The sequence below is a fragment of the Babylonia areolata genome, chromosome 19 (genome assembly GCF_041734735.1).
Source record: "Babylonia areolata isolate BAREFJ2019XMU chromosome 19, ASM4173473v1, whole genome shotgun sequence".
Taxonomy (NCBI): Eukaryota; Metazoa; Mollusca; class Gastropoda; order Neogastropoda; family Buccinidae; genus Babylonia; species Babylonia areolata.
The window spans coordinates 51,556,979-51,581,390 of record NC_134894.1 but is presented as its reverse complement, the minus strand read 5'-3'; the positions used below and the strand labels follow the sequence as shown (position 1 = coordinate 51,581,390).

Here is a 24,412-nt window from a genome sequence, read left to right as displayed (position 1 = left end):
ATGGCTCAGTTTCTGCAAATCTGTCCCATATATTCTTTGGCTCCTTTAGCTGATCTGGAGTTAATTGCCCCATATTAGATATGCGAATGCTTTCATTTCCAGACCAAAGAAATATATAGCTGAACAGTCTTTCTGCAGGCAGTCTGTTTGCAATGAACCAATATTGACACATTTGCTAAAACTGCACGAGTGCTGTTGATCGGTTAGGATTTGATCAGTCTATACAGAGATTTGGTAAGTCACCGTGCGCCATTCTACTTCAGAACGATATGCTGCAAGAGGAAAATGATACTGTCAAAGTATAGATCTAATCCGTCACAGGCTGTTCGTTACGACAATGTTTGAGGTCATCAAATACAGATGAGAGGCTTGGATCCCACCGCTGCCACCATGAAATGTTGTCTTGTAGTATGTATCGTAGATCTGTTTTGTGGCATACAAATGCGTGGTGCTGATGATTGTGCAACAAAGTTGAGGAACACAGGTAACGGTCTTGGTTGTTTATTCTGCCATGCTTGGATACCAAGAGACATGGAGGTTATAAAGGGATATTACTCATCTCAACATTATATTCGATCAGTGTTGAGTCAGCGGTTATTACAGGGGTAACAGTGTGTTTTTGTATTCTGGTAGGGGTAATCCTTATGATAATATTTATAATGATATGATATTACTCTTTCTCAATGTTATCATGTTCGTCTTATTCTCTTTTAATGTTTATCTACCTGTCTTTCTCTCTTTTCGACCATTTGTCCATCTATGTTTCCATCCATCTGTCTATCTCTCATGTATGCACACATGCATATACACATATCCTCACCCTATGCACACAGCCATACCCACATAACACACATACATACATAGACACACACTCACCCACACACACATGCATGCATGCACACACACACACACACACACACACACACACACACACACACACACATTTACACTCACTTTCGAACACAAACATACACACACACTCACACACAAAAACACATACAAACACACATTATCACTCTCACTCACACACAAACACACTCACACTCACATGCAAACACACACACACATTGGCACAAAATGTTAAACAAGGTGAACTTCATAAGCACATCCGTGCTTCATACCTGTTTCCAGAAAGTTTTGGGCGGGATGTGCAAAGAGGCTGAGAGACTGAAAAAAAAAGAAGGAAATAGCATGTGAGACAGAAGAGGGGGGAGGGGCAAAGAATCTGGTGGTGGAGAGAGGAGTGTGTGTGTGTGGAAAATGAGAGAGAGAGAGAGAGAGCATTAACCACGGGGGGTGTGGTGTGAGGGAGGTGAAAAAAAATGCTGCTGCTGCAGCGGTGTGCACCTCAGCCACAAGAGGATGCAGCAAAACATCAGGTGATTTCAGTTACACCTGGCCAAGTCATTTTGTTCCAGCCAACCCTGCACCCTTCCACTCTCACCCTGCTGTCTTTCTCTCTGTCTCCTACCTCTCTCTTGCTGTCTCCCCCCCCCCCTCTCTCTCTCTCTCTTTCTCCCATCCTTTTCTGAGTGCTGCTTTGCATCTTCCACCCTCCGGTCCCCCGCTGCACCCTCCCTTCTACCACCACCCGCTCTGTGGTCTTCCTGCCCATCCTTCCATCTCCAGTAGTGCAAGTTGTTACATAACATTGCATGCACTCACATGGTGCCATGCTGAGGGCAAAGGAGTTTGGAGGAATGGGGATAGGGGGTGATGGTGAGATGGGGGTTGGTGATGGTCCCTGCTGGGTCTGTGAATCTGCACCACTCCATTCACCTCATGGTTTGTTTGCCAGGATGGAAAAGCAGAAAACAATGTTTTATGATTTTCATCTCTCCCTCTGTCCGTCTTGCTTTCTTTCTCTCTCTCTCTCTCTATCTGTCTATCTCTCTCTCTCGATATATATATATATATTTGTCCACCCCACTGTTTCTTTCCTCTGACTGTCCCTGCTGCTTCTATGTGTCTGTTGTTCATCCCCTTCTTGTGTTTGTTGTTCATCCCCTTCCTGTGTCTGTTGTTCATCCCCTTCCTGTGTCTGTTGTGGCTGTTGTCTGTTGTTCATCCCCTTCCTGTGTCTGTTGTGGCTGTTGTCTGTTGTTCATCCCCTTCCTGTGTCTGTTGTGGCTGTTGTCTGTTGTTCATCCCCTTCCTGTGTCTGTTGTCTGTTGTTCATCCCCTTCCTGTGTCTGTTGTGGCTGTTGTCTGTTGTTCATCCCCTTCCTGTAGCTGTTGTTCATCCCCTTCCTGTGGCTGTTGTGGCTGTTGTCTGTTGTTCATCCCCTTCCTGTGGCTGTTGTTGGGAAAAAACATGGAGCTGCTTGCCATTGCTGAATTATGTGTATAAAGTTGTTCTGTCCAATGTGTTCATTGTAAAGAATTCGTTTTCATTTACCTATTAAAAAAAAAAAGGTAAGTTATTAGCAGAGGATGGAATAGTGAGGCATGGATAATGTAATAGCTTGGTGATGTGCTAACTTTTGTGTTGTTTTCTATCAACTGATGTGTTTGTTCTGTTTATTTAGTTGTTTGTTAAATTGTTCCCTCTATTTGATACAGTAAAGTAGACGTAGACAACTTGGTGTGCTTCAGTATCTGCATCCTAGATACCATGCTTTCTACAGTGACAAATGATGGAGTGTCTGACTGAAACACAGTGCAGCAGGATGACCACTCTCTGTCAGGTCTCTATCCATCTCTTGTCACTGACAAGCATTCTGTCTGTCTGTCTGTTTCTCCACATCGGTAATCTGTTCTCTCTCCTTTCAACCTTTTAAACACTGTTTTACAAAGATATGTGATGTTCTGTCATTAATAACAAGGCTGTACATATTAATAACTTAGTATTATAAAATGAAAACATCCAGCAGAATTGTGATGGACAAAATATTTTGAATCTGTGTGCTAGTCTTATATGAGGTACAGATAATATATGACTGAAAACAATGACAAGGAACAGTGTATTGATGATTACTTCCATGTTTGACACCCTTTTCTTTCTTCAGGGTAATGCATCATGATGATACATGTGTTTGTTAGCGGGGCAAGGCTTTTGATTGCTGGTGTTAGGACTCGTGTTCTCTGACATCATTGGTGGTCATGCTCTTGTTGTGTCTGTGGATAAAACAGGAAGATTTCAGCATGATGACCTTATCCACAAATAACACAGTGTTGACTTTTTGGCCAGATAACCTGTGCCACACCTGTGAAATCTGGTTCATCAGAACATGTCATATGTACTTTGTTCTGCAATGGGGTTTGTTGTTGTTGTTGTTGTCCTTCTTTCAGAATCAGGTTAACTGCCAGTTCTGATAGTTTGTTTTCCACACTGTCTGCAGTGCCAGCAATAGAAACATGAAAAAGAAAAAGCTATACTGTTGGGTTGAAGTGACACAGGAAATGACAGGAGCTACAGGATGACATAGCCATGCCATTCCAGCAGCTGATAACTTGTTATATCATATTGCTGACAGTGTTGCTAACATCTTTGTATTCCATATTTCTTACACACTGTAACTAACTTCTCTCTTTTTACAACAGTTGTAACCTTCAGTTCCTTCCTACCTGTAAACAAACTTTAAATCTGCGCACTACAGTGTTTCTCCGCCTCCCCTCCTCCTGCCCTTGCCCCCCACCCTCCTCCCCCCTCTACGCACCTCACCTTTCCCCCATCCCTTTGCGGATGGCACCACTGGAAGGAGCTGAAAATAGAAAGGGCTCACCCTCATCCACCCATCCTCACACCATCCCTCTCTTTCTTGGCAGGAAAATAAGGGGGAGAATATTGTTCTAGGAGTTGGACCCCTTAAAAAAAAAAAAAAAAAATAAAAGAAGAAGAGAGAGATAGAGAGAGTTGGTGCCTAGCAGCATGCCTGTCACTTCCTGCAGCCAGTTATTTTCATCAGCAGTCTTGAGCATGTGAGTGCAGAAAGATCATAGATAGAATCAGGGAGCAAGTGGTGTGGGGGGTGGGGGTATTTGTCAGGTCAGAGTAACAGGCAGGCCCTTTTTGCTTTTCTGCCCTTGAATTGTTTCACCTTCCCCCCCCCCCCCACCCCCTTTTTTTTTCTCTTATATTTTTGCTCCTCAGTCTGTTTATCTTTGTTTTCAGGCCTATCTGTTGCTGGTATGTTGAACAAAACATGTCTCTGTGTATCTTTTGTCATTTCTGTTAAGTCTGTTTTTTGGTATATTTATACAGATGCCACAGACACACACACACACACACATGCACACATTTACACATAAACACACATACATGCACACACACATATAAACATGATAAAATTTAGTCACACACACATTCACTCAGACACACAGACACACAGACACACACACACACACACATACACACATACACACACATCATATACACTCGCAAGCACACAAACTTGCATGCATGTGCGTGCGCACACACACACACACACACACACACACACACACAAATGTGCACGCATACATATGCGCAGACATATACACACACACGCACAACCCAGTTTGATCAATTTGTTTTACTGCCATCATCATTATCTTTTTTCTTTTTTTTCCTTTTTTTTTTAAAAGAGTAATAATTGAAAAAAAAAGAGAGAAAAAAAAAGAACACCCCCCCAAAAAAAAACCCACAAAACCCAGCAGTGTCATGTATCAGAAAACTGGGATTTGGGAAGGATGGTGGAGGACAGGGGCAAGAGAAGGGAAGGCGGAGGTGGTGTTTCAGGTGTTGAAAAAAAAAAAGGGGGAAAAAAAAGGGTGGCGGGGGGGGGGGGGGGGGGGGGGGGGGTTGTAAGGTGGATGGGATTCCAATCTGACAGGCCCAGGGCCCAGAATAGCAGAGGTGTTGACTGACTGGGAGTTGCATTCTTGGCAAAGGCCATCACTGCTTGCACTTCCCCATCCCCCATCCCATCTCCTCCACTTCCCTCCTACCTGCCCCCTCCCTCCCTCCCCATACCTATTGGGACATGTTCCCTGGAAGATAAATGTTGATCAAAGCAATGTTCACACTTGATGGCCAATAAGAGCATTTACTTTAGTGAGTACTCTTGTTTGTTTTGGGTTTAGTTTTTTTTTTTCTCATTCTTTTATTTTTGTCCATTAAGCATATAATTGGTGTTTGGTGTGTGTGTGTGTGTGTGTGTGTGTGTGTGTGTGTGGAAAGGTCAGAGAGGAGGTGCTGGGGGTATGATAGTAAGTCATTCATGAGTTTGAAATGAGGATGATCAATCACCCCATGTGCCAGTTCTTCAGGGGTTATTTTCATAATTTTTGACACCAGGCCAGATGCTGGACTGAAATAGCAATGCTTGTTCATGATAAAAGACATGATTACTAGATTTACTAGAAAGTTGGGCTATATTTTTATTGGTTCATTTTTATGGTGGTTAATGGCAACTCAGTTTTTTTTTTCTTGGGGTCCTGCATCTGCTGGGTTCCTGCATCTGGTGGGGTCTCCTGCATATGTTGGAGTCTTGCATTTGTTGGGATCTGCATCTTTTGGGTTCAGCATCTATTATGATCTGCATCCATTGGAGTCTACATACATTGGGATATGTGTCTGTTGGGATCTGCATGCTGAATGGGAGCAATGTTTCTCAGGATCTGACTTTTCAAAATATGTGTGTGTGTTGGAAGGAATGATCAACATTAGGGCTTGATCATTGATTTTTGTGTTCTATTACACAGTATTAGTTTGATTTGTGTGCCAAATGGGGGAGGGAAGGGGTTGATGGTTGGGAGGGGTGAGGTGTGGGGCCTGACAATGATTTTACAGAGAGAATGTGGTTTACCTGCATAGGAATATCTTCTTGACAACATTAACATCTATAAGGATGCATGCCTTGCTTTTTCTTGTTTTCATGCAGTCAGTGTGTGTGTGTGTGTGTGTGTGTGTGTGTGTGTGTGTGTGTGTGTGTGTGTGTGTGTGTGGTTTGTATGTGTCTCTGTTTGCATGTGTGGGTGCATTCTTGTGTGTATGTGTGTGTGCATGCATTTGTATGTGTGTGTGTGTGTGTGTGTGTGTGTTTTACTTTGTGTCATCGACGTCATCGTGTGTGAGTGTATTCCTGAGATTAAACAAATGCAGTATCGTTTTATATTATACAGTAAAAGGTAAGCTCACAACTGAGACCTTTCCTGCTTTGCTATTCCCTAAACAACCTACATGTGAATAAAAGGTACAGAGAAACCATACAGAAACTTCAGCAAGTTTTGTTTAAAACTAGTTGATCACATTTTTAAAACTTGGTTTTCAGAGACTGAATATTGGAAGAATAAAACACTTGTATTGTCTGTGCTTGAGATTGGCTGGGTGCTCTGTGTGTGGGTCTCCTTGGGTGTGCACACTTTGAGCTTCTGGTCAGACGTGCTGCACTCTGGCTGCCATGGCAATGTTTCAGGGTGACCAGAATGTTGTTTGCGGTTAAAAATAAGAATACCAAGGACTTACCTCACTGCTGTTTGCTGAATGCATTTTGTTCTGAGAAAATCTGTTCCAGTTCTGCTTTTTAATTTTGATTTTTTAGATTGTGTGTGTGTTTGTGTGTGTGTGTGTGTGTGTGTGTGTGTGTGTTGTTACATGTGCGTATGTGTGTATGCATGTGTTTGTGTGTGTATGCTTGCACATGCTTATTTTGATTTTTTTTTAAATTAAAAAAAAAGAAAGAAAAAAGGTGAGGCCTCAGTTGCATACAGACAATGGCGCGACCATGTATCTTTTTCTTTTTCCTTTTCTTTTTCCCTTTTCCTTTTTTCTTCTTTTTTTCCTTCCTTTTTTTCATAATTTGTTGCATCATGTTGCCTCTCTTCAATGGCAAACTCCCCCAAAAAATAACAACAACAACAACAAAACCCCACGCACACATACATTCATTCAAAATTTGGTGTGTCATTGATTTTACTACATATGGACAATACTAGATCATGCTCTAGTGTTACCTCATGTTACAATCATGTCTGGGTTTTTTAACTGACCTGTAGTGCTTTGTTTTGGTGCTTGTTTCTGTGCCTCTCTCTCCCCCCCCCCCCTCTCTCTCTCACTAGCTCTCACTCTGTACATCTGGACATGCTGGCATGAAATGTCATGCATTTGTGTTTGTAAGTTTGTGCACATGCTCATGGAAGTGCGTATGTGTGTGTGAGAGAGCATGTGCACATGCGTGCGTGCATGTGTGTGTGTGTGCATACGTGTGTGTGTGTGATATCATAAAAATAAAACTTATAAGTATTATGCGCATGCTTATGTCTCTGTGTGTGCGTGTGTGTGTGTGTGTGTGTACACGTGCGTGTGATAGAGCTTACAAGTAGGGTGAGCGCAGGAAGTGTAGCTGTACAATATGACTGTTGTGTCTGTGTTTCAGGAGAATGCAGCAGCGTACATGTTTGGAGGGTTACGGCCAGGCATGACATACCCGGGCACTGACATGAGTCTGTACACCTCCCCATCCATGCCCAACATCTCTCTGGGCAGACCACCTGTTTCTGCACCCTCCACTGTGAGTCCTCTCTGCTTCCTGACCCCCTTCTTCTTACCTGTCAGCCATGCTGATTGTTGTTATTTCTGATGTGGTACAATAAAGGTCATAGACACTGAGGTTCTGCCTCATCATATCTACCACTGTCAAATAGAATAAAAAGATATGTATCTGTAATCCTTTCTTTCTTTCTTTCTTTCTGATTAATAGTGAGACTGTGACTGTGTATGTCTGAATTATCTTGAGTGAATAGACAGTGATAAGAAGATTAAGAAAAGTAAAAGTTTGTATCCTTTGTGTCTTTGATATCAGGAAAGCGGCCTTTGTTAGATAATTGATATACAGATAGATAATAATCATAATCAAAGAAGTTTTTCTTTTACATAGGTTAATCATGTGTGTGACTTGACTTGACTTGACTTGACTTGACTTGACTTCATTTATTGTCATAAAATCCCGAAGGATTAATAGACACAACAAAGAACAAAGGGAACAAAGAAATAAACGGTCATCTAATACGCATGCATGTGTGTGTGTGTGTGTGTGTGTGTGTGTGTGTGTGTGTGTGGATAAGCATGAAAAAGCATATTCACCTTACCTATAGCGATTACCATTGTTTTATAGGAAAGGACAGTCAATGTTACTATGTTGGCATGGCAGAAAGCAACAATGAAGAATAGGCAAACTAACCTGACAGCTGCATTGACATGTGCAGGGCTCCAAGTCCTCCCCGGTGGTGGCTGAGGAAGAACTACGTACAGCTTTCTCTGCTGGCATGGGGCTCCCTTTGGCCACTCACCTGCTGCCCGGTGCTGCCCCGTGCTTCTTTCCATCATTGCCAGGTGAGGTGTACCCCTTCTCCCCATCTTTCCCCACTCCCTCAGTTTCTCCATCCATGAGACCATCCTTTTTCTGCTTTGTTTGTTTAATGAATATTGCATCTGGTTTCTTTTCCTCTGTATGCAGATCAAACACTGCCCCCCTGTCCCCACCCCTTTCTGTATTGTTTTTGACATTTGTCATTGTGTGCGTTGAACATTGACTGAAACAGCATATAATCAAGTGGGTGGGAGCAGTTGTGGTCTGTGTGTTGTGGTGCCTTTTAAAGAAATTAATGGCATTCTTTTGGTGAGGAAGGGGGTGGGGGTAGAAATAAATTATGCTGAAAATGCTCGGTTTCAGTTTCAGCTTCAAGATGTCAAAATGTGTGGACTGATATATGTATATACACTACATATCATCTTCTCAATATTGAAAATAATAAGGGCAATCTTGCATCTGTTTGTGTGATTGAAAATGCTGTTGAAGTGTAAGTGACATGTGGAGCGGTGTGGTGTGTTGCAGTGATGGAGGGGGAGTTCCCTGCAGGCAGTCCCCAGGCTGCTGCCTACCTGGCTGCTCAGAGCAAGCTGGTCCATCCCTACACCATTCCAGTGTCCGCCCCCACCACCTCCCCCCTGGCAGAATCTCTCAACCCTGCTCACAGGCTGCACAGGTCAGTGATCCTCAGGTGCACAAGTCAGTGATCCTCAGGTACAAAGGTGCACAGGTCAGTGATCCTCAGGTGCACAGGTCAGTGATCCTCAGGTACACAGGCTGCACAGGTCAGTGATCCTCAGGTACACAGGCTGCTCAGGTCAGTGATCCTCAGGTACACAGGCTGCACAGATCAGTGATCCTCAGGTACACAGGCTGCACAGGTCAGTGATCCTCAGGTGCACAGATCAGTGATCCTCAGGTACACAGGCTGCACAGGTCAGTGATCCTCAGGTGCACAGATCAGTGATCCTCAGGTACACAGGCTGCACAGGTCAGTGATCCTCAGGTACACAGATCAGTGATCCTCAGGTACACAGGCTGCACAGATCAGTGATCCTCAGGTGCACAGATCAGTGATCCTCGGGTACACAGGCTGCACAGGTCAGTGATCCTCAGGTACACAGATCAGTGATCCTCAGGTACACAGGCTGCACAGATCAGTGATCCTCAGGTACACAGATCAGTGATCCTCAGGTACACAGGCTGCACAGATCAGTGATCCTCAGGTACACAGGCTGCACAGGTCAGTGATCCTCAGGTGCACAGATCAGTGATCCTCAGGTACACAGGCTGCACAGGTCAGTGATCCTCAGGTGCAAAGGTCAGTGATCCTCAGGTGCACAGGTCAGTGATCCTCAGGTGCACAGATCAGTGATCCTCAGGTGCACAGGCTGCACAGATCAGTGATCTTCACTGCTCACATTGCTCAGGTCAGTGATCTTCACTGCTCACATTGCTCAGGTCAGTGAACTTCACTGCTCACATTGCACAGGTCAGTGAACTTCACTGCTCACATTGCACAGATCAGTGATCTTCACTGCTCACATTGCTCAGGTCAGTGAACTTCACTGCTCACATTGCACAGGTCAGTGAACTTCACTGCTCACATTGCACAGGTCAGTGAACTTCACTGCTCACATTGCACAGGTCAGTGATCTTCACTGCTCACATTGCACAGGTCAGTGAACTTCACTGCTCACATTGCACAGGTCAGTGATCTTCACTGCTCACATTGCACAGGTCAGTGAACTTCACTGCTCACATTGCACAGGTCAGTGAACTTCACTGCTCACATTGCACAGGTCAGTGAACTTCACTGCTCACATTGCACAGGTCAGTGAACTTCACTGCTCATGATCTTCACTGCTCACATTGCACAGGTCAGTGAACTTCACTGCTCACATTGCACAGGTCAGTGATCTTCACTGCTCACATTGCACAGGTCAGTGATCTTGACAGCTCACATTGCACAGGTCAGTGAACTTCACTGTTCACATTGCACAGGTCGGTGGTCTTCACTGTTCACATTGCACAGGTCGGTGGTCTTCACTGCTCACATTGCACAGGTCAGTGGTCTTCACAGCTCACATTGCACAGGTCAGTGGTCTTCACTGCTCACATTGCACAGGTCAGTGGTCCTCACCTACACAGGCTAAAGGGGTCATGGGCTGTCTGCTGCTTTTGTTTTCTAATTTGTATAAAAATGTTTGGTGTCATGTACTGTACTATGTCAAACTGATGAAAACTAGGTCTATTGATTTGTTATGGCTTTGTTATAAGACATCTTGCCATCTGCTAGCCAATCAAATGCCATTTTGGCTGGAACTGATGACTCATTCCACTGGCCACCACTTTTTGAGATAAGTAGATTACCTAGTTGCTCTGTCTTTGCCAACTTTATATGCAATGGAAATGTTAATACCCTGCATGCTTGTTGTTGTGTTCTGCTTTCTGGGATGTTTTGATCTCGGAATTTGTCTTTTACATTGTATGCATTACTTCTTTATATGTTTGATTCAGTGTTGTGTTTTTTCTCTCAATCTCAGTCTCACTTCACTTGTGTCAGGCTCAAAAGTTTTTTGGGAAGGACTTGTTCTGATTGCTGGGGGCTATATCCAGATTCCTTCCCCTCTACTCCTCTCAGTAACTGGCAGCATCAGTGTCCTTGCTTGTTGTGAACACTGCTCATTCTGTCTGAAGGGGAAGAATTGTGAATATTGCCTCACTTAGGCCTTGCATGCCAACCAGTGATGGTCAAACCCTTGAGGCTGGGATAGCGCTCTCTCAAGACATTATCTCGGGTCCTGGAGTGATCGGGTTCTCCTGTTCATGATAGAGCCATTGTGTCTTTGCAGACAAATGGTGGTGGGACGGCCATACCTACTAAAACCAGTCTGGAAGGGGACTGACGGAAACTGGAGTCAGGCCTGGCCCCAGACCAACTCATTTGGATTGTGTTTTCACTGAGAGTTTCGTCTCTACTGTGGCTAGTGCTCATGTGGGGCCGGACATGTCCTCACAAGGGGATTTGGTTTCTGCTCTCTTTTATCAGTGCACAGAGAAGGCTCTCAGTGGGATCACTGCTCTCTCTGTTCCTCCCTTCCATGCTGAGTCCACTGTCCCACCTCCCTCAGTGAACCCTGCAATCTAGCCGGTCACCCTGCTGGGGGAGGCCTGTGTATATCAGGCAATTCAGGGCTGTCGGCTCATCTGACACCCAGGTTGGATCGGACTTCCATCCCAGTGGTCAAGTTTCTTCCTTCCTTGGGGATGGGTTCACAGGTTGGATGGCACCCATGGGTGGATTCCCCCATTCTACCCATACTGGGGTGTGCCCATTCTACATGCTGGGCAACTGGGAGGAATGGGGTGGGACCCCAGGTCCACTCCCCTCCTCCCTCCAAGCCAGCACCCCTTACACAAAACGTACATGTATACACACACAGACACACACACACACAGACACACACACACACACACACACACACACACACATTTCCTACACAAAATGCACATATCATCAAAAACAGGCTCTGTCCTCTTGAAAACACTGAACAATGTAAAAGACAAGCCAAAAATCGAAAAGCACCGTGTGATAAGACAGCTGATTGAGAAAGCAAAACTGAACGCTCCCACTGCAGTATGGAAATATCCCAAGCCTGTCCAAGGGAAGCAACCATGTGTGATGGATAACTCAGTACTTGAGATACAAAGTGGTAATGGGGATGATTTTGTATTGTATGTATCCTTCATGTTGCTTTGTGTGCAGACATCCTCGGCCATTAGGTCGGACACACTCTGCCCCCCTGCCCCTGCCCCACCCCGGGTTCCAGCAGACAGGTGTGCCGGGTAGCACCACCCTACCCCAGCAACAGTCCCCCCTCCTGCTGTCCCAGCAGCATGACCAGTACATCAAGGACAACCCCAAGCTTTACCTGAAACAGGTGGACAAAAGGCTCTTCAAATTATTTGTTTCCTGTTTAGAAAGGCCTTTTGTTACAAATGTTTTTGCCCGCATAGTATTTAATTTGCTATATATATATATATATATATATATATATATATATATATATATATATATATAGAAAGGCTTTTAGTAAAAAGCCTATTGGCTTGCAAATCATTTGTCTCATATGTAGAAAGGCCTTTAGTATAAATGGTATTGGCTTGCAAATTTGGCATGCAAATTATTTATTTCATAATTATGTAGAAAGCCCTTTGGTAAAAAAAAAAAAAAAATCTATTTGTAGCAATCTTTCTATTGATGAGAACAATGTAGGATGGTCTGGGGAAAAGATTTTTCATGTGTAAGAAGTATCCAGTGAACAGTATAAGGGGTTGTATTTACTCTGGGTATTTTTTATTTTTACTGTGGTATACACAGTGGGTCAAATGATTTCTAAATGATTTACAATGTTTTGATTGTGGTGTTTCAGCACATACGGCAGACAGTGCTGCAGCGTGCAGGCAGTAAGACACACATGGAGAATGTGGATGAGGAGACAGAAGTCAGACTGGCACAGGTCAGTTCTCTGCTGCTACATGCTGGCACTTCATGCATGCCGTAGTTAAGCTGATTACACATGCTGTGTGATAAACCATTCCATCTGCTTTACATTAGCTGATTACAGGTGCTGTAAAACTAGCTGATTACAGCAGAGTGTGCTGATTACACAATGCTGTTGTTTATTCTTTCATTAATTGTTGATAAAAAAAAAGTCTGTTCTTCATGGCATGTGATACAGAACACACATTCAACCACTAACATCATGACTATCACAACAGTGCCAACAACACTAACAATAAAGAAGCACAGAAATGAACAGAAACCAAGCTGAAAATTCTGTTTAAAAGAAGTGATTTTGCAAAGAAACAAAACACACACAGCAAACAATGGAAATTACATGAAAAGAGATTATATGCAAATTTTTTTAAGGAGATGACTATGTGAAGACTGGGATAGACACAGCTGGTCGGTCAAGACATGTCACTTTCTGCTTGGCCATAGCATGGTTTACATTGACAGCATCATGTCCTGGAATCGCAGGAGGGTGCTTGCTCAGGCAGTTCTTTTGGTGTTGTGAAGAGTTGATTCATGACTTTATGAATAGTTGATGCATCTCTGTCAAGCACCAGCTGATGCATGGCTTGGTTCTGTTTTTCTTCTCCTCCCCATCTCCACTCTTCCTCCCTCTCTTTCTTTGCCCATTGTCTGTTTCTTTTTCTCTTCTCTCTTTTCCTCTCTTTGCCTTTTCTTTCTGTTTTTATCTGTTCCTGTCTGTCTTCTTCCTGTGTTGGCAACTTCCTGACTCTGATTGGCATGTTGAAGTGTATGCTCTTTGTTTAACTCCTCATAGTATGCTTTACTAAATTGCTGGACTCTTCAGCATGTCTTGACATGTTGACAGCTTACTACCATCATACTACTTTAATTTAGCACCAGAGTGCTGCGTGCTAAATCATTTGGTTTTGACAGGTGTTTTATGTGAACATTAATCAGCAATCTAAGAGTTGTTTTTTTCTTGCCTGCTGATTCAGACAAAAGCATGCTGGAAACACTATGTGCATTATTTTGTCTGGATGTGTATACTGAGAACCTGCTGAAGTTTGAAGACACTAGTCAGCAGATTTCCACAATGGAGTGAAGCATGCATGTAGATAGTTCTGTTTTGCGCAGTTTGCAGATCATCTCCTCTCTGGAGCTAGTAGAGATGGCCATGTGGTTTTAACTACAGATCCATCATGAACAGTTTCATTGGACATTTAAAGGGAAACTACCAAGTTAGAGTGGACTGTTGAACCCCACTCTCAGTTCCAACCTCTGCTTTCAGTATCAGGGAGATGTCAGAGGGTGTGGACTGATCCATATATGCTACACCACATCTACTGTAAAGAAGAAAAACACATGCTTGATGTCTGCATAAACCCAGCATGCTGATCATGCCTTGAGTTATCTCTGCTTTGGTGTCAATCAGTAAAAGAGAATGAAGTGCTGTGCACTGTAGTATGCAGTTACAGCTTTGCAGTTTTTTGGTCAACAAAGATTTGCAGATTTATTGTGAACAGTGTGCAGAATGGAGTGATATCAGTGATGTGTGGGAAGTGATGTTGACAGTGTGTGAAAGGGCAGGCAGGGTTGTTGGGGCAGTGTACTGAGGGGAGAGTGCATGCTGGTTGTGGTGTGACAGGAAATGAAAGAGTCCCAGGAAGAGGAGACAATGGAAAATAAAGAACCACAGACCAAAGAAGTTGCTGCTGCATCACCTCCAAAGGTTTTTCTGCCTTTCTTCTTCATGTTTTGCCATTCTGTGCTGCTTTGCTACTTAACTGTTGTACTGCTTTGTTGACGACACAATTCATGTTGAAGAAGCCTTTTGATGATGCTAAGACCTCAAAGTGATACAGTGTTCATGCACATACTTCCAGAACAAAAACAACTGATGTTAACAACAGATAATCATTCAAGTAAAGTTTATTCTGATCCTTTTAGCAGCATGAACGTAATCACTGTTGTGTGAAGAATGTTATGTTACCTGGATGCAGATGTCAACACAACAACTTTAGGAAATCAGTCTTACAATGATGCTTCATTTTCTGTACTTGGCTGTTGTGCTGTCATGTTACGTGAGCCAGTGCTGGCTGTTTTGTGAAATATGTTGTTGGCAGTTCAGATTTCTGTGTGGAGAACTTGGATTCCACTGAATTGTTTAATATATAGCTACTGTTCTCCACACTGTTCTCCATTCTCTTCTCTGCCATGCTGATTGACACCTTCCAAGACTGTGACCAGGGCATCTACATTCAGTTTTGCACAGATGGCAAACTTTTCAACTTGCGGCGACTTCATGCCAGGTCCAGGGTGTTTGAGGCACTGATGAGAGAGTTCCTCTTTGCTGATGACTGTGCGCTTGCTGCACACACCCATGAGGACATGCAGTTCATTATGGACAGGTTCTCAACCTCCTGAAGGCGCTTTGGACTCACCATCAGCCTCAGCAAGACCGAGTCCATGTACCAGCCAGCTAGCTCACAGAACGTCAGTGCCTCCCCCCCACCTGCAATCAAGATCAGTGACACAGAGATCAAGTCAGTCAACAAGTTTTGCTACCTGGGCAGCACCCTATGCAGCAACGGAGCCCTTGATGCAGAAGTGACGCTGTGCATCGCCAAGGCCAGCTCCGCCTTTGGCAGACTCAACAACAGGCTGTGGAACAACAAAGGCATCAGGTTCAGCACCAAGATGAAAACCTACAGAGCTGTTGTGCTCACCACCTTGTTGTACTGCTGTGAAACACAGACAATGTATCAACAACTTGAGCAGTTTCACCAGAGATGCTTACGAAAGATCCTCGGCATAAAGTGGCAAGAGGCAAGACAGGGTCTCCAACCTCCAGGTCCTAGAGAGGAGCGGCCTGCCCAGCATTGAAAGCCTGCTGAACCAGTGCCAGCTACGCTGGACAGGACATGTTGTCCGCATGACAGACAGCAGGATCCCGAAGATGCTTTTGTATGGCCAGCTGAAGGAAGGCCACCGTGAACTTGGAAGACCCTGCAAGCGCTTCAAGGACACCTTGAAGACAAACCTCAAAGCCTGTGATGTAGACATCGCTTCCTGGGAAACTGATGCCCTTGACTGCTGTCACTGGAGGATGCTGTGCTCTAGTGGCATAAAGACATTTGAAAACAAGAGAATGCTGGCCATTAAGGAGAAGCGTGAGTGAAGGAAGCAGGGCTCAACTTCTGGAGACGTTTTCCCTTGCAACACCTGTGGGAAGTGCTGCGCATCCAGAATCGGCCTCTTCTCCCATATGAGGACACACACCGACAGATAAGCCTGCCTGCCTACTCATCCGTCGGACCGAAGGGAGACTCCATCAGTCAGATAGAGAACAGTATGAGGCTGCATTGTGTGGAGAGGTGTAGCTGATATAAGAGTAATCTTTTGGGACTTCACGTGGAGAGGGGCAAAGCAGGGAGAATGACATCAGTGATGAAAGAAAAGACAATTGACTTCACATGGAGAGGGCAAAGTAGGGAGAATCACATTAATGATGAAAGAAAAGACAACTTCTTTGTTTGTCAAAAGACTTCAGAGCACTTGTCTCGAATGATGCATCATGTTGTTGTTGTGGTTGATGTGTGTCAAATATGGGCTGGAGGTTGTAGGGAGAGAGGTCATAAAAAAAAGCATGACAATCCTTTCCCCTCTGTGTGTGGGTGCAGGTCTTCTGTCAGGCTGGGGATCTGGGTGTCCTTCAGTCCTGACACACCTGTCTGATCCACCCTTTTCTGCCCTCCTCCTCCTCCAACACTGCTTCACCCTCACTCCCCCCCTTTCCCCTCCAACACTGCTCCTCCCTCACTCCCCCCCTTTCCCCTCCAACACTGCTCCTCCCTCACTCCCCCCCTTTCCCCTCCAACACTGCTCCTCCCTCCTTCCCCCCCTCCTTCCCCCTCCAACACTGCTCCTCCTTCACGCCCCTCCCCTTCTGCCCCCACTAACGCTGCTCCACCCTCCTCCCCCTCCAACACTGCTCCTCCCTCACTCCCCTCCCCTTTTGCCCCCACTAACTCTGCTCCACCCTCCTCCCCCTCCAACACTGCTCCTCCCTCACTCCCCTCCCCTTCTGCCCCCACTAACGCTGCTCCACCCTCCTCCCCCTCCAACACTGCTTCTCCCTCACACCCCCCCTCCCTCCCCCAACACTGCTCCTCCTTCCCCCTGTCCTGCTGTCATTGTTGTGGATGCAGTATTCCAGTGTCAGTCTGTGGCTGTGCATGTTGGTTCTGTGTGATGGTGAGTCATTGTGGGTGTGGGAGAAGAAAACATAATGCACTTCTGATCATCACTGTTGTCAGACAGCTCTGTTGGAAATGTTGTGCTTCATTAACCTTTAAACATAGACTGTTTGGGTTTCTCATTGACTGTTGTTTTTTTAATTCTATGGAGACGTAGTTAAATAGTGCATGTAGTTTTACTGTGTAATGGGCAAATATGGGCATATTTGAAAAATTCAACACACTATCACACAGAGACAAAGACATACAAATTATATATCACAAGAAAGTTTACCACCTCTTTTTTTAACATTTTAAAAAAAGTTTTCTCATTAAATGCTGCTAAATATTTAAAAAAATATTTTAAGTTATGTCACTAAATACTGAAAAAAAAAAAGAAGGAAAAAAAAAAGAAAAGAAAAATAGGTATACTGTACTCACCAGGCATGACATATCCATCAGCTAATCCACAAGGCAGCATAAGATGATTTTCTCACACAGTAAGGTTACCTGATTCTTATGAATCAGTTTGAAGTCAAATGTTGCACAACAAACTGTTAAAAAAATTAAAATAGAAGATCACAACACTGGAAAGAGAGAAAAAGAAAAAATCATACAAATCCATCATTTGGAAAAAAAAAAAGAAAAAGAAAAAAACAACCTATTTACACATTTCTGCTGCAGCTAGATTATTATTTGCTGTAGTCCTTGACTGTGTGGAACACCTCAAAGCATGGAACAGCACAGAGGGGCACTTTACACTGTTTGCACATGAATGTGGTGGCTTTTTTTTGTGTGTGTGTGTGTGTGTGTGCGTTTTTCACCTCTTGACATGACGCTCCTTGTGCTTTGTGTTTGGCGTAACACACCGTGCACCCTCTCTGTGCTTTCCTGGTCTGCTGCTCTTTGGTGGGTGGAATAGTTAGCAGGCCAGTGACTACCTGGCCTCAGTCTCCCCATGTCTGCTCCTGTGTCTGGCAGATCTCCTCCTCATGCGTGTAAAGTGTTTTGAATTTCTGTAACAGACAATGCTGTCATAAGAAAAAAAGAAGAAACAAGAGAGGCAAGGCCTTCAAGACTCACTTGAGAGACACTTAAAATTTTAAAAAAATCCAAGCTTTTTATGTGTTGAGTATAATTTCAAAATGTAATGTTTAACTCTCTCCATACGAACGGCGAAAGAGACGGCGTTAACAGCGTTTCACCCCAATTACCACCATCAAAATATTGCAAGCGGAAGGCTCTTATACTGAAGAGGTGAATGTTGACAAAGAATACCACAATTCTGATGATGGAAGCTAAAGGTTGGGTCATTGAGACACCCACTGGACACCCGAGGGGTCTGTGTAGAGGAGAAGAGAGGACTGGCCGTACTGAGTGAGTTAAGATGAGAAAGATCAGTTTAAAGCAAATTAAGTCCCCTAGCATTAATTACAGAGTAATTTCCCTTTTTTACTATCTGCACCAAAACGTGTGCAAAATAAATAAAACTTCCATGCTTAGCAAAAGAAGTTCCTGTTTGAACAAAAAATGATAATAATGACTGCTCTTGTTGTTGGGTCAGAATATCAGATCAAAGTGCCAAGTTTAGAGAATACAAAAAAATATAAATATAACAGTAAATGCAGTTTGCATATAATTAGGCTTCATTTTTTATTTTTTTTGTGCCCATCCCAGAGGTGCAATATTGTTTTAAACAAGATAACTGGAAAGAACTGAATTTTTCCTATTTTTATGCCTAATTTGGTGTCAACTGACAAAGTATTTGCAGAGAAAATGTCAATGTTAGTTTACCACGGACACAGACACACACACACACACACACACACACACAGAGACTACCGAACACCGGGTTAAAACATAGACTTTGTTTACACAAGTGAGTCAAAAAAGGAAAGCTTTTGCATATAATGCAAAAAAAGGGCAAAAAAGTGTGGCCGTGTCCCGAGTGGTTCTAATAGGGTACGGCACAAAAGACTTAACTAAATATGATTAATTGAATGAAAGGATAGACAAGATCCCACGCACAGGCCAGGAACATATAGAGGCCAGTCACAAATGGGTTTTCTATTGTTTTATTTACATAAAAAGAGAAGACCTAAGAGAAGAAGACAACTAGGAGAAGAAGACATACATAATAGAGAAGATGATGAGAAGATAAAAAGAGAAGACAAAAAGAGAAGAAGACTAGAAGAGAACTAGTCTAAGAGAAGACAGTGCCTGGAATGACACAAACAAATGTCATTAGCACAACATGTCTGCACAAGTGAATAATAAAGCGCATATACACATTTTACATGGAAAGACTATCACTCGGGTTTGGGATACGCAACAACATAATGCATATGTGTGAAGACCAAATGCTGACATCAAATGACATTTCTAATACATTTAAATAGTGCAGTTAAAGTGATTGAAGCGGTGCTGACTTGGTGAAAGTACACTGACAGTATAGATTAGATAAAGCTTATACTGTGTCAAAGTGACTCAAATGAATCAGTTTATCATGTTGCACTATACTGGAGTAAGCTGTATAGGAGAGAGCATGATAACTAAATTACAGTTAACAGACTGATACATATCGGGTGGTTTTGACCAATAACTGATATTAATCCAACACTATCTTGAAATCACAACAGCAGAATACTACACACATCTTAGAGTACTGAGCACACTGTAGCAGTACAACTGATATTAGTGTGAAAGATAATACCTGAATAACAAACAAGATAGAGAATCAGTGGCTTAGATATAATACTGGCAAACTGATAGACCAGATAGTAAGTGAAGAACCACCATGGCTTAACCATTAAGTGGTGAATGAACTTTACGCACTCACTAGAACATTCTAGAACAAACTATCTGTGTCGAGAGACGTCACTGACTGTGACGTTAAGAATCAAATGGAACACTGCTCCATGCAGATGACGACATGGCAATTATTTAGATCAGTCATAGCCGATCTGTGACTAACTTGTCAAAGCAATAACTGAACAAAGAATTAACTGAACAAAGCAATAACTGAACATACTCATATAAACACAAGTACTGTGTCAAATAATACAATTTACAAATCAACACATTCTACACACTAGTACTTACAGCCATACGTAGCGAGATGTTGCTGTTGTGGGAACAACACTGACCACTACACGGCAAGAGACAAAGAGAGCAGGTGCTGGCCGCGGCTGGCTCGGGTGTGGAAGTGACCACTCATCACCCGCTCGGCCAATTTATACAAATTAGGCGAACTACAAAGACAATCACGTGGGCTGCAAACCAGATCGTCACTAATCTGAAGAAATCTGATGAGAACTGTGGTTGTTACAAGGTGTTAAGTAACAGATTTCTAAATGATTCCTGAATCGATTTGCATCAGATAAGTTGCAAAAGAAAGAGCTCAACGCCTACTTTATAATGAGTGTAAAATGAAGTGTTGATTATTTAAGATGAATTTATAATCTTAATTTAAGTCACCTGAACAGGGTCAGTTTTAACAAGCTCGTCGCTGAAAATTACAAACTGCGTTAAATCAGTTTCACATAGGCAAACATAAATGGAATAGATTTAAAGATGGAATTAAGACGATTCGGCCAGTATATAATACTAGTAGTTTACTGATCTGACAAAAGAGCTATTAATTAAATACTGTGGAACAGAAACACAAGTTTGCTCTCAGCCAATGACGTATCGCGACGCGACACTGGTCGAGCAGTCAGCAGGTGGTCTGGCCAGGACAAAATGATGTAAGCAGAGTGACGTCACATATTCTGTGGAAGGGTTAGGAGGGAAAACGTCGTCTGCTCTGGCTTGTGCGTGAATAGTGTTGGAGCAAGCATAGCGCGCTTGGTCACAAAAGAAAAGAAAAAACAAATGCAAAATAAACATCAATAATATTACACAGCATATACACATGCATAATAATTCAGGAGTGACAGTATAAATAGCACACACGCACAGACACGCCCACGCATAATTCACTGACACACCCATTGCACAGGCACACACCCACACAGTTTAATAAGTGCACACACAGAAATGATAATTTTACATTAATATATACGAATTATTCATTAAAAAAATGTAAAATCAACATTGGTGGTGGTGTTTCCATCGAGATCGATGATGACCATTGTTGTCATCCAGATGGGGGATGGGGGGAGGGTGGTGGTGGGGTGGGGGGAGGATGCTCATGAATCTATCTGTGAGTGCGCAGATGGCTGAATAGTCCAATCTGCGCACGAAATGTTCGCTGACAGTTGGGGCAGACAAAGACAGGCATATCATTGTCAGGGAGCTTGTTTGCCCGTGACTTTCTGGCCTGCCTCTTCTCAACAGCTGCAGCAGTCCTGTTGGCCTCGCACAACTTGGCGCCTTTGTCCACAGCAGCGCGCCATTTGTCACGGTCCACTGCAGATTCCTCCCTGGACTCAGGGTTGATATCAAATGCTTTCAGAGAAACTTTCAGAGTATCTCTGAAGCGCTTCTTCTGACCTCCATGTGATCTCTTCCCTTGTTGCAGCTCGCCATAGAAGAGCCTTTTGGGCAGCCGATGGTCTGGCATGCGCGCCACATGTCCAGCCCAGCGAAGCTGGGACTGCATCAGGATGGTGAAGATGCTGGGAAGGGTGGCTTTTGCGAGCACCTCTGTGTCTGGGGTCCTGTCTTGCCACTTGATGTTCAGTAGCTTCCTGAGGCATGTTGTGTGGAAGTGGTTCAGCTTCTTGGCATGTCGTTGGTACACTGTCCAAGTTTCACAGCCGTACAGTAGTGTGGGGAGAACTACTGCTCTGTAGACCTTTAGCTTGGTCTCAAGACTAATGCCTCTTCTGTTCCAGACATTTGCATTGAGTCTACCAAAAGTTGCGCTTGCTCTTGCAATCCTGACGTTCACTTCATCATCGATGGTCACATTTCGTGACAGTGTGCTGCCAAGGTATGTGAACCGCTCCACCGCACTGAGTCTCTGACCGTTGACTGTGATGTTGGGCTCAATGTAGGGTTTCCCTGGGGCTGGCTGATGCTAGAACTTCAGTTTTCCTCGTGCTGATGGTAAGGCCGAAGTTCCTGCTGGCAGTGGCAAACTTGTCGACGCTGAGTTGCATGTCAGCTTCAGATCCAGCGTTGAGGGCACAATCATCAGCAAACAAAAAGTCTCTGATGATGTCTGTCATGACCTTCGTTTTTGCTTGAAGCCTTCTGAGGTTAAACAGCTTGCCATCTGTTCGGTACTGTAGGCCGATTCCAACATCACTATCTCTGAAGGCATCAGTAAGCATTGCAGAGAACATGAGGCTGAACAGCGTTGGAGCCAGGACGCAGCCTTGCTTGACACCATTTGTGACAGCAAAAGGAGCAGATGTTTCGCCATTGTCCTGGACTCGAGCCTGCATGCCTTCATGGAATTGGCTGACCAAGGAAATAAATTTCCGAGGGCATCCGTACTTGGCCATGATCTTCCACAGTCCCTCTCTACTCACGGTGTGGAAGGCCTTAGTGAGGTCGACATAGGTGGAGAACAGATCAGCATTTTGCTCCTGACATTTCTCTTGCAGCTGCCTTGCAGCAAACACCATGTTGGTGGTTCCGCGCTTTTTCCGGAATCCACATTGGCTCTCAGGCCAATGATCTTGGTCAAGGTGTGCTGTGAGGCGGTTTAGTAGGATCCTGGCAAGTATCTTGCCTGCGATGGAGAGCAAGGAAATGCCCCGATGGTTATCACAGGCTTGCCGGTTCCCCTTTCGCTTGTACAAGTGAATGATAGATGCATCTTTGAAATCCTGGGGGATCGTCTCTTCTTTCCACATGAGTGAGTACAGCTGATGAAGGTTTCCCCTCACAAAGGTCTCAACTGCTCAAAGGGGGTCATCAGATGCAGGAAGAAACAGTATTGAAAAGCAAGGACCCTGCTGACACTCTGACTCGGATCGTTTTAGATTGCGCGAAAGCAGCAGTCCCATCGTCTACCTCCAAGCCTCAGGTCCCTAGAACGCCCTGGTTCAACGCGGAATGTCGGGAGGCCCGCAAGTCTCGGAAGAGAGTGCAGCGACGTGTCTTTCGGAGACCGGAGACCGATAGCGTTCGAACCCATCAACAGCTGAGGGCGAAAGCCAGGTATGTTTTTAAAAAGAGCCAGAGGAAGTCATGGAGAGATTTTTGCTCTTCCTTAACCTCAAACACACCCAAGAAGAAAGTGTGGAGGGTTTTAAAAAGAATTAAGGGCAAAAACGTATGCCCGACCTTTCATCATCTTAAACTTTCAGACGCTCTGGTCACAGAGAAGAAAGCAGTTGCCAATTTGCTTGCCTCCACAATTGAACAGAACTCGAGATCTGCTAACAAATCTGCTCGGTTTCTTAAAACCAAAAACCTGTCAGAAAAAACACCCTGTAACTTCTCTTCCGACAACACAGAGAATTACAACCTTCCTTTCACAATGAATGAACTTAAATCTGCCCTTCAGACCTGTACGGATTCCTGTCCAGGAATGGACGAGGTCCATTATAAACTCTTAAAGCACCTTCCCCAAACCTGTCTGGCCACCCTGCTTAAAGTTTATAACCACATCTGGGTCACAGGCTTTTTTCCACCCTCCTGGCGGAAAGCCCTCATAATCCCGCTGCCGAAACCGGGAAAAGACCCCTCGAACCCCTCCAACTACCGCCCAATTGCACTGACCAGCTGCATCTGCAAACTGATGGAGAAGATGGTCAACGGTAGACTGATGTGGAAACTAGAGACCGACGGCCTTCTGGCGAAAGAACAGTGCAGTTTCCGCAAGCATCGCTCTACCGTTGACCATCTGGTTCGTCTGGAAACCACTGTAAGAAATGCCTTTATAAACAAACAGCATGTGGTGGCCATATTTTTTGACTTGGAGAAAGCTTACGATACCACGTGGAAATTTGGTATTCTCTCGGACTTGCACAAGCTCGGCTTCCGAGGACACCTGCCTCAGTTCATCCACAATTTTTTACAAGACAGACAATTCCAGGTGAGACTCGGCACCACCCTGTCCGACATTCACGAGCAGGAGCTGGGTGTCCCGCAAGGGAGCATCCTGTCGCCGGCTCTTTTCAGCATCAAAATTAATGACATCGTTCAATCCGTTCAGAGGGGATAGGACAGCTCGCTGTTCGTGGACGATTTTGCCTTATATGCAACTGGCAGCACGTACGCCAGCATCCAGCGACGGCTTCAGCTCTGCGTCAACAAAATCCAGTGTTGGGCAGAGGAGAATGGCTTCACATTTTCGTCCTCCAAAACTGAATGCATCCATTTTCATAATTTTTGCCAGTTCTATCCGGACCCTGAAATCCGTCTGGGAAAATCCACCATCCCGG

General features: G+C 44.2%; 1 protein-coding gene across 8 annotated transcripts in view; it reads left to right on the top strand.

Moving 5' to 3' along the window:
- Positions 1-24,412, top strand: part of LOC143293827 (histone deacetylase 4-like) — a 239,966-nt gene that overhangs the window by 179,578 nt on the left and 35,976 nt on the right. For 7 of the 8 annotated variants that reach the window (XM_076605101.1, XM_076605107.1, XM_076605108.1 and 4 more), the window contains 6 exons: positions 7,359-7,493; positions 8,188-8,314; positions 8,817-8,967; positions 12,061-12,235; positions 12,728-12,814; positions 14,480-14,563. In XM_076605101.1, coding sequence (XP_076461216.1) covers positions 7,359-7,493; positions 8,188-8,314; positions 8,817-8,967; positions 12,061-12,235; positions 12,728-12,814; positions 14,480-14,563 — 759 coding nt within the window. The remainder of the gene's footprint in view (positions 1-7,358; positions 7,494-8,187; positions 8,315-8,816; positions 8,968-12,060; positions 12,236-12,727; positions 12,815-14,479; positions 14,564-24,412) is intronic. The other variant, XM_076605105.1, reaches the window with a different exon arrangement.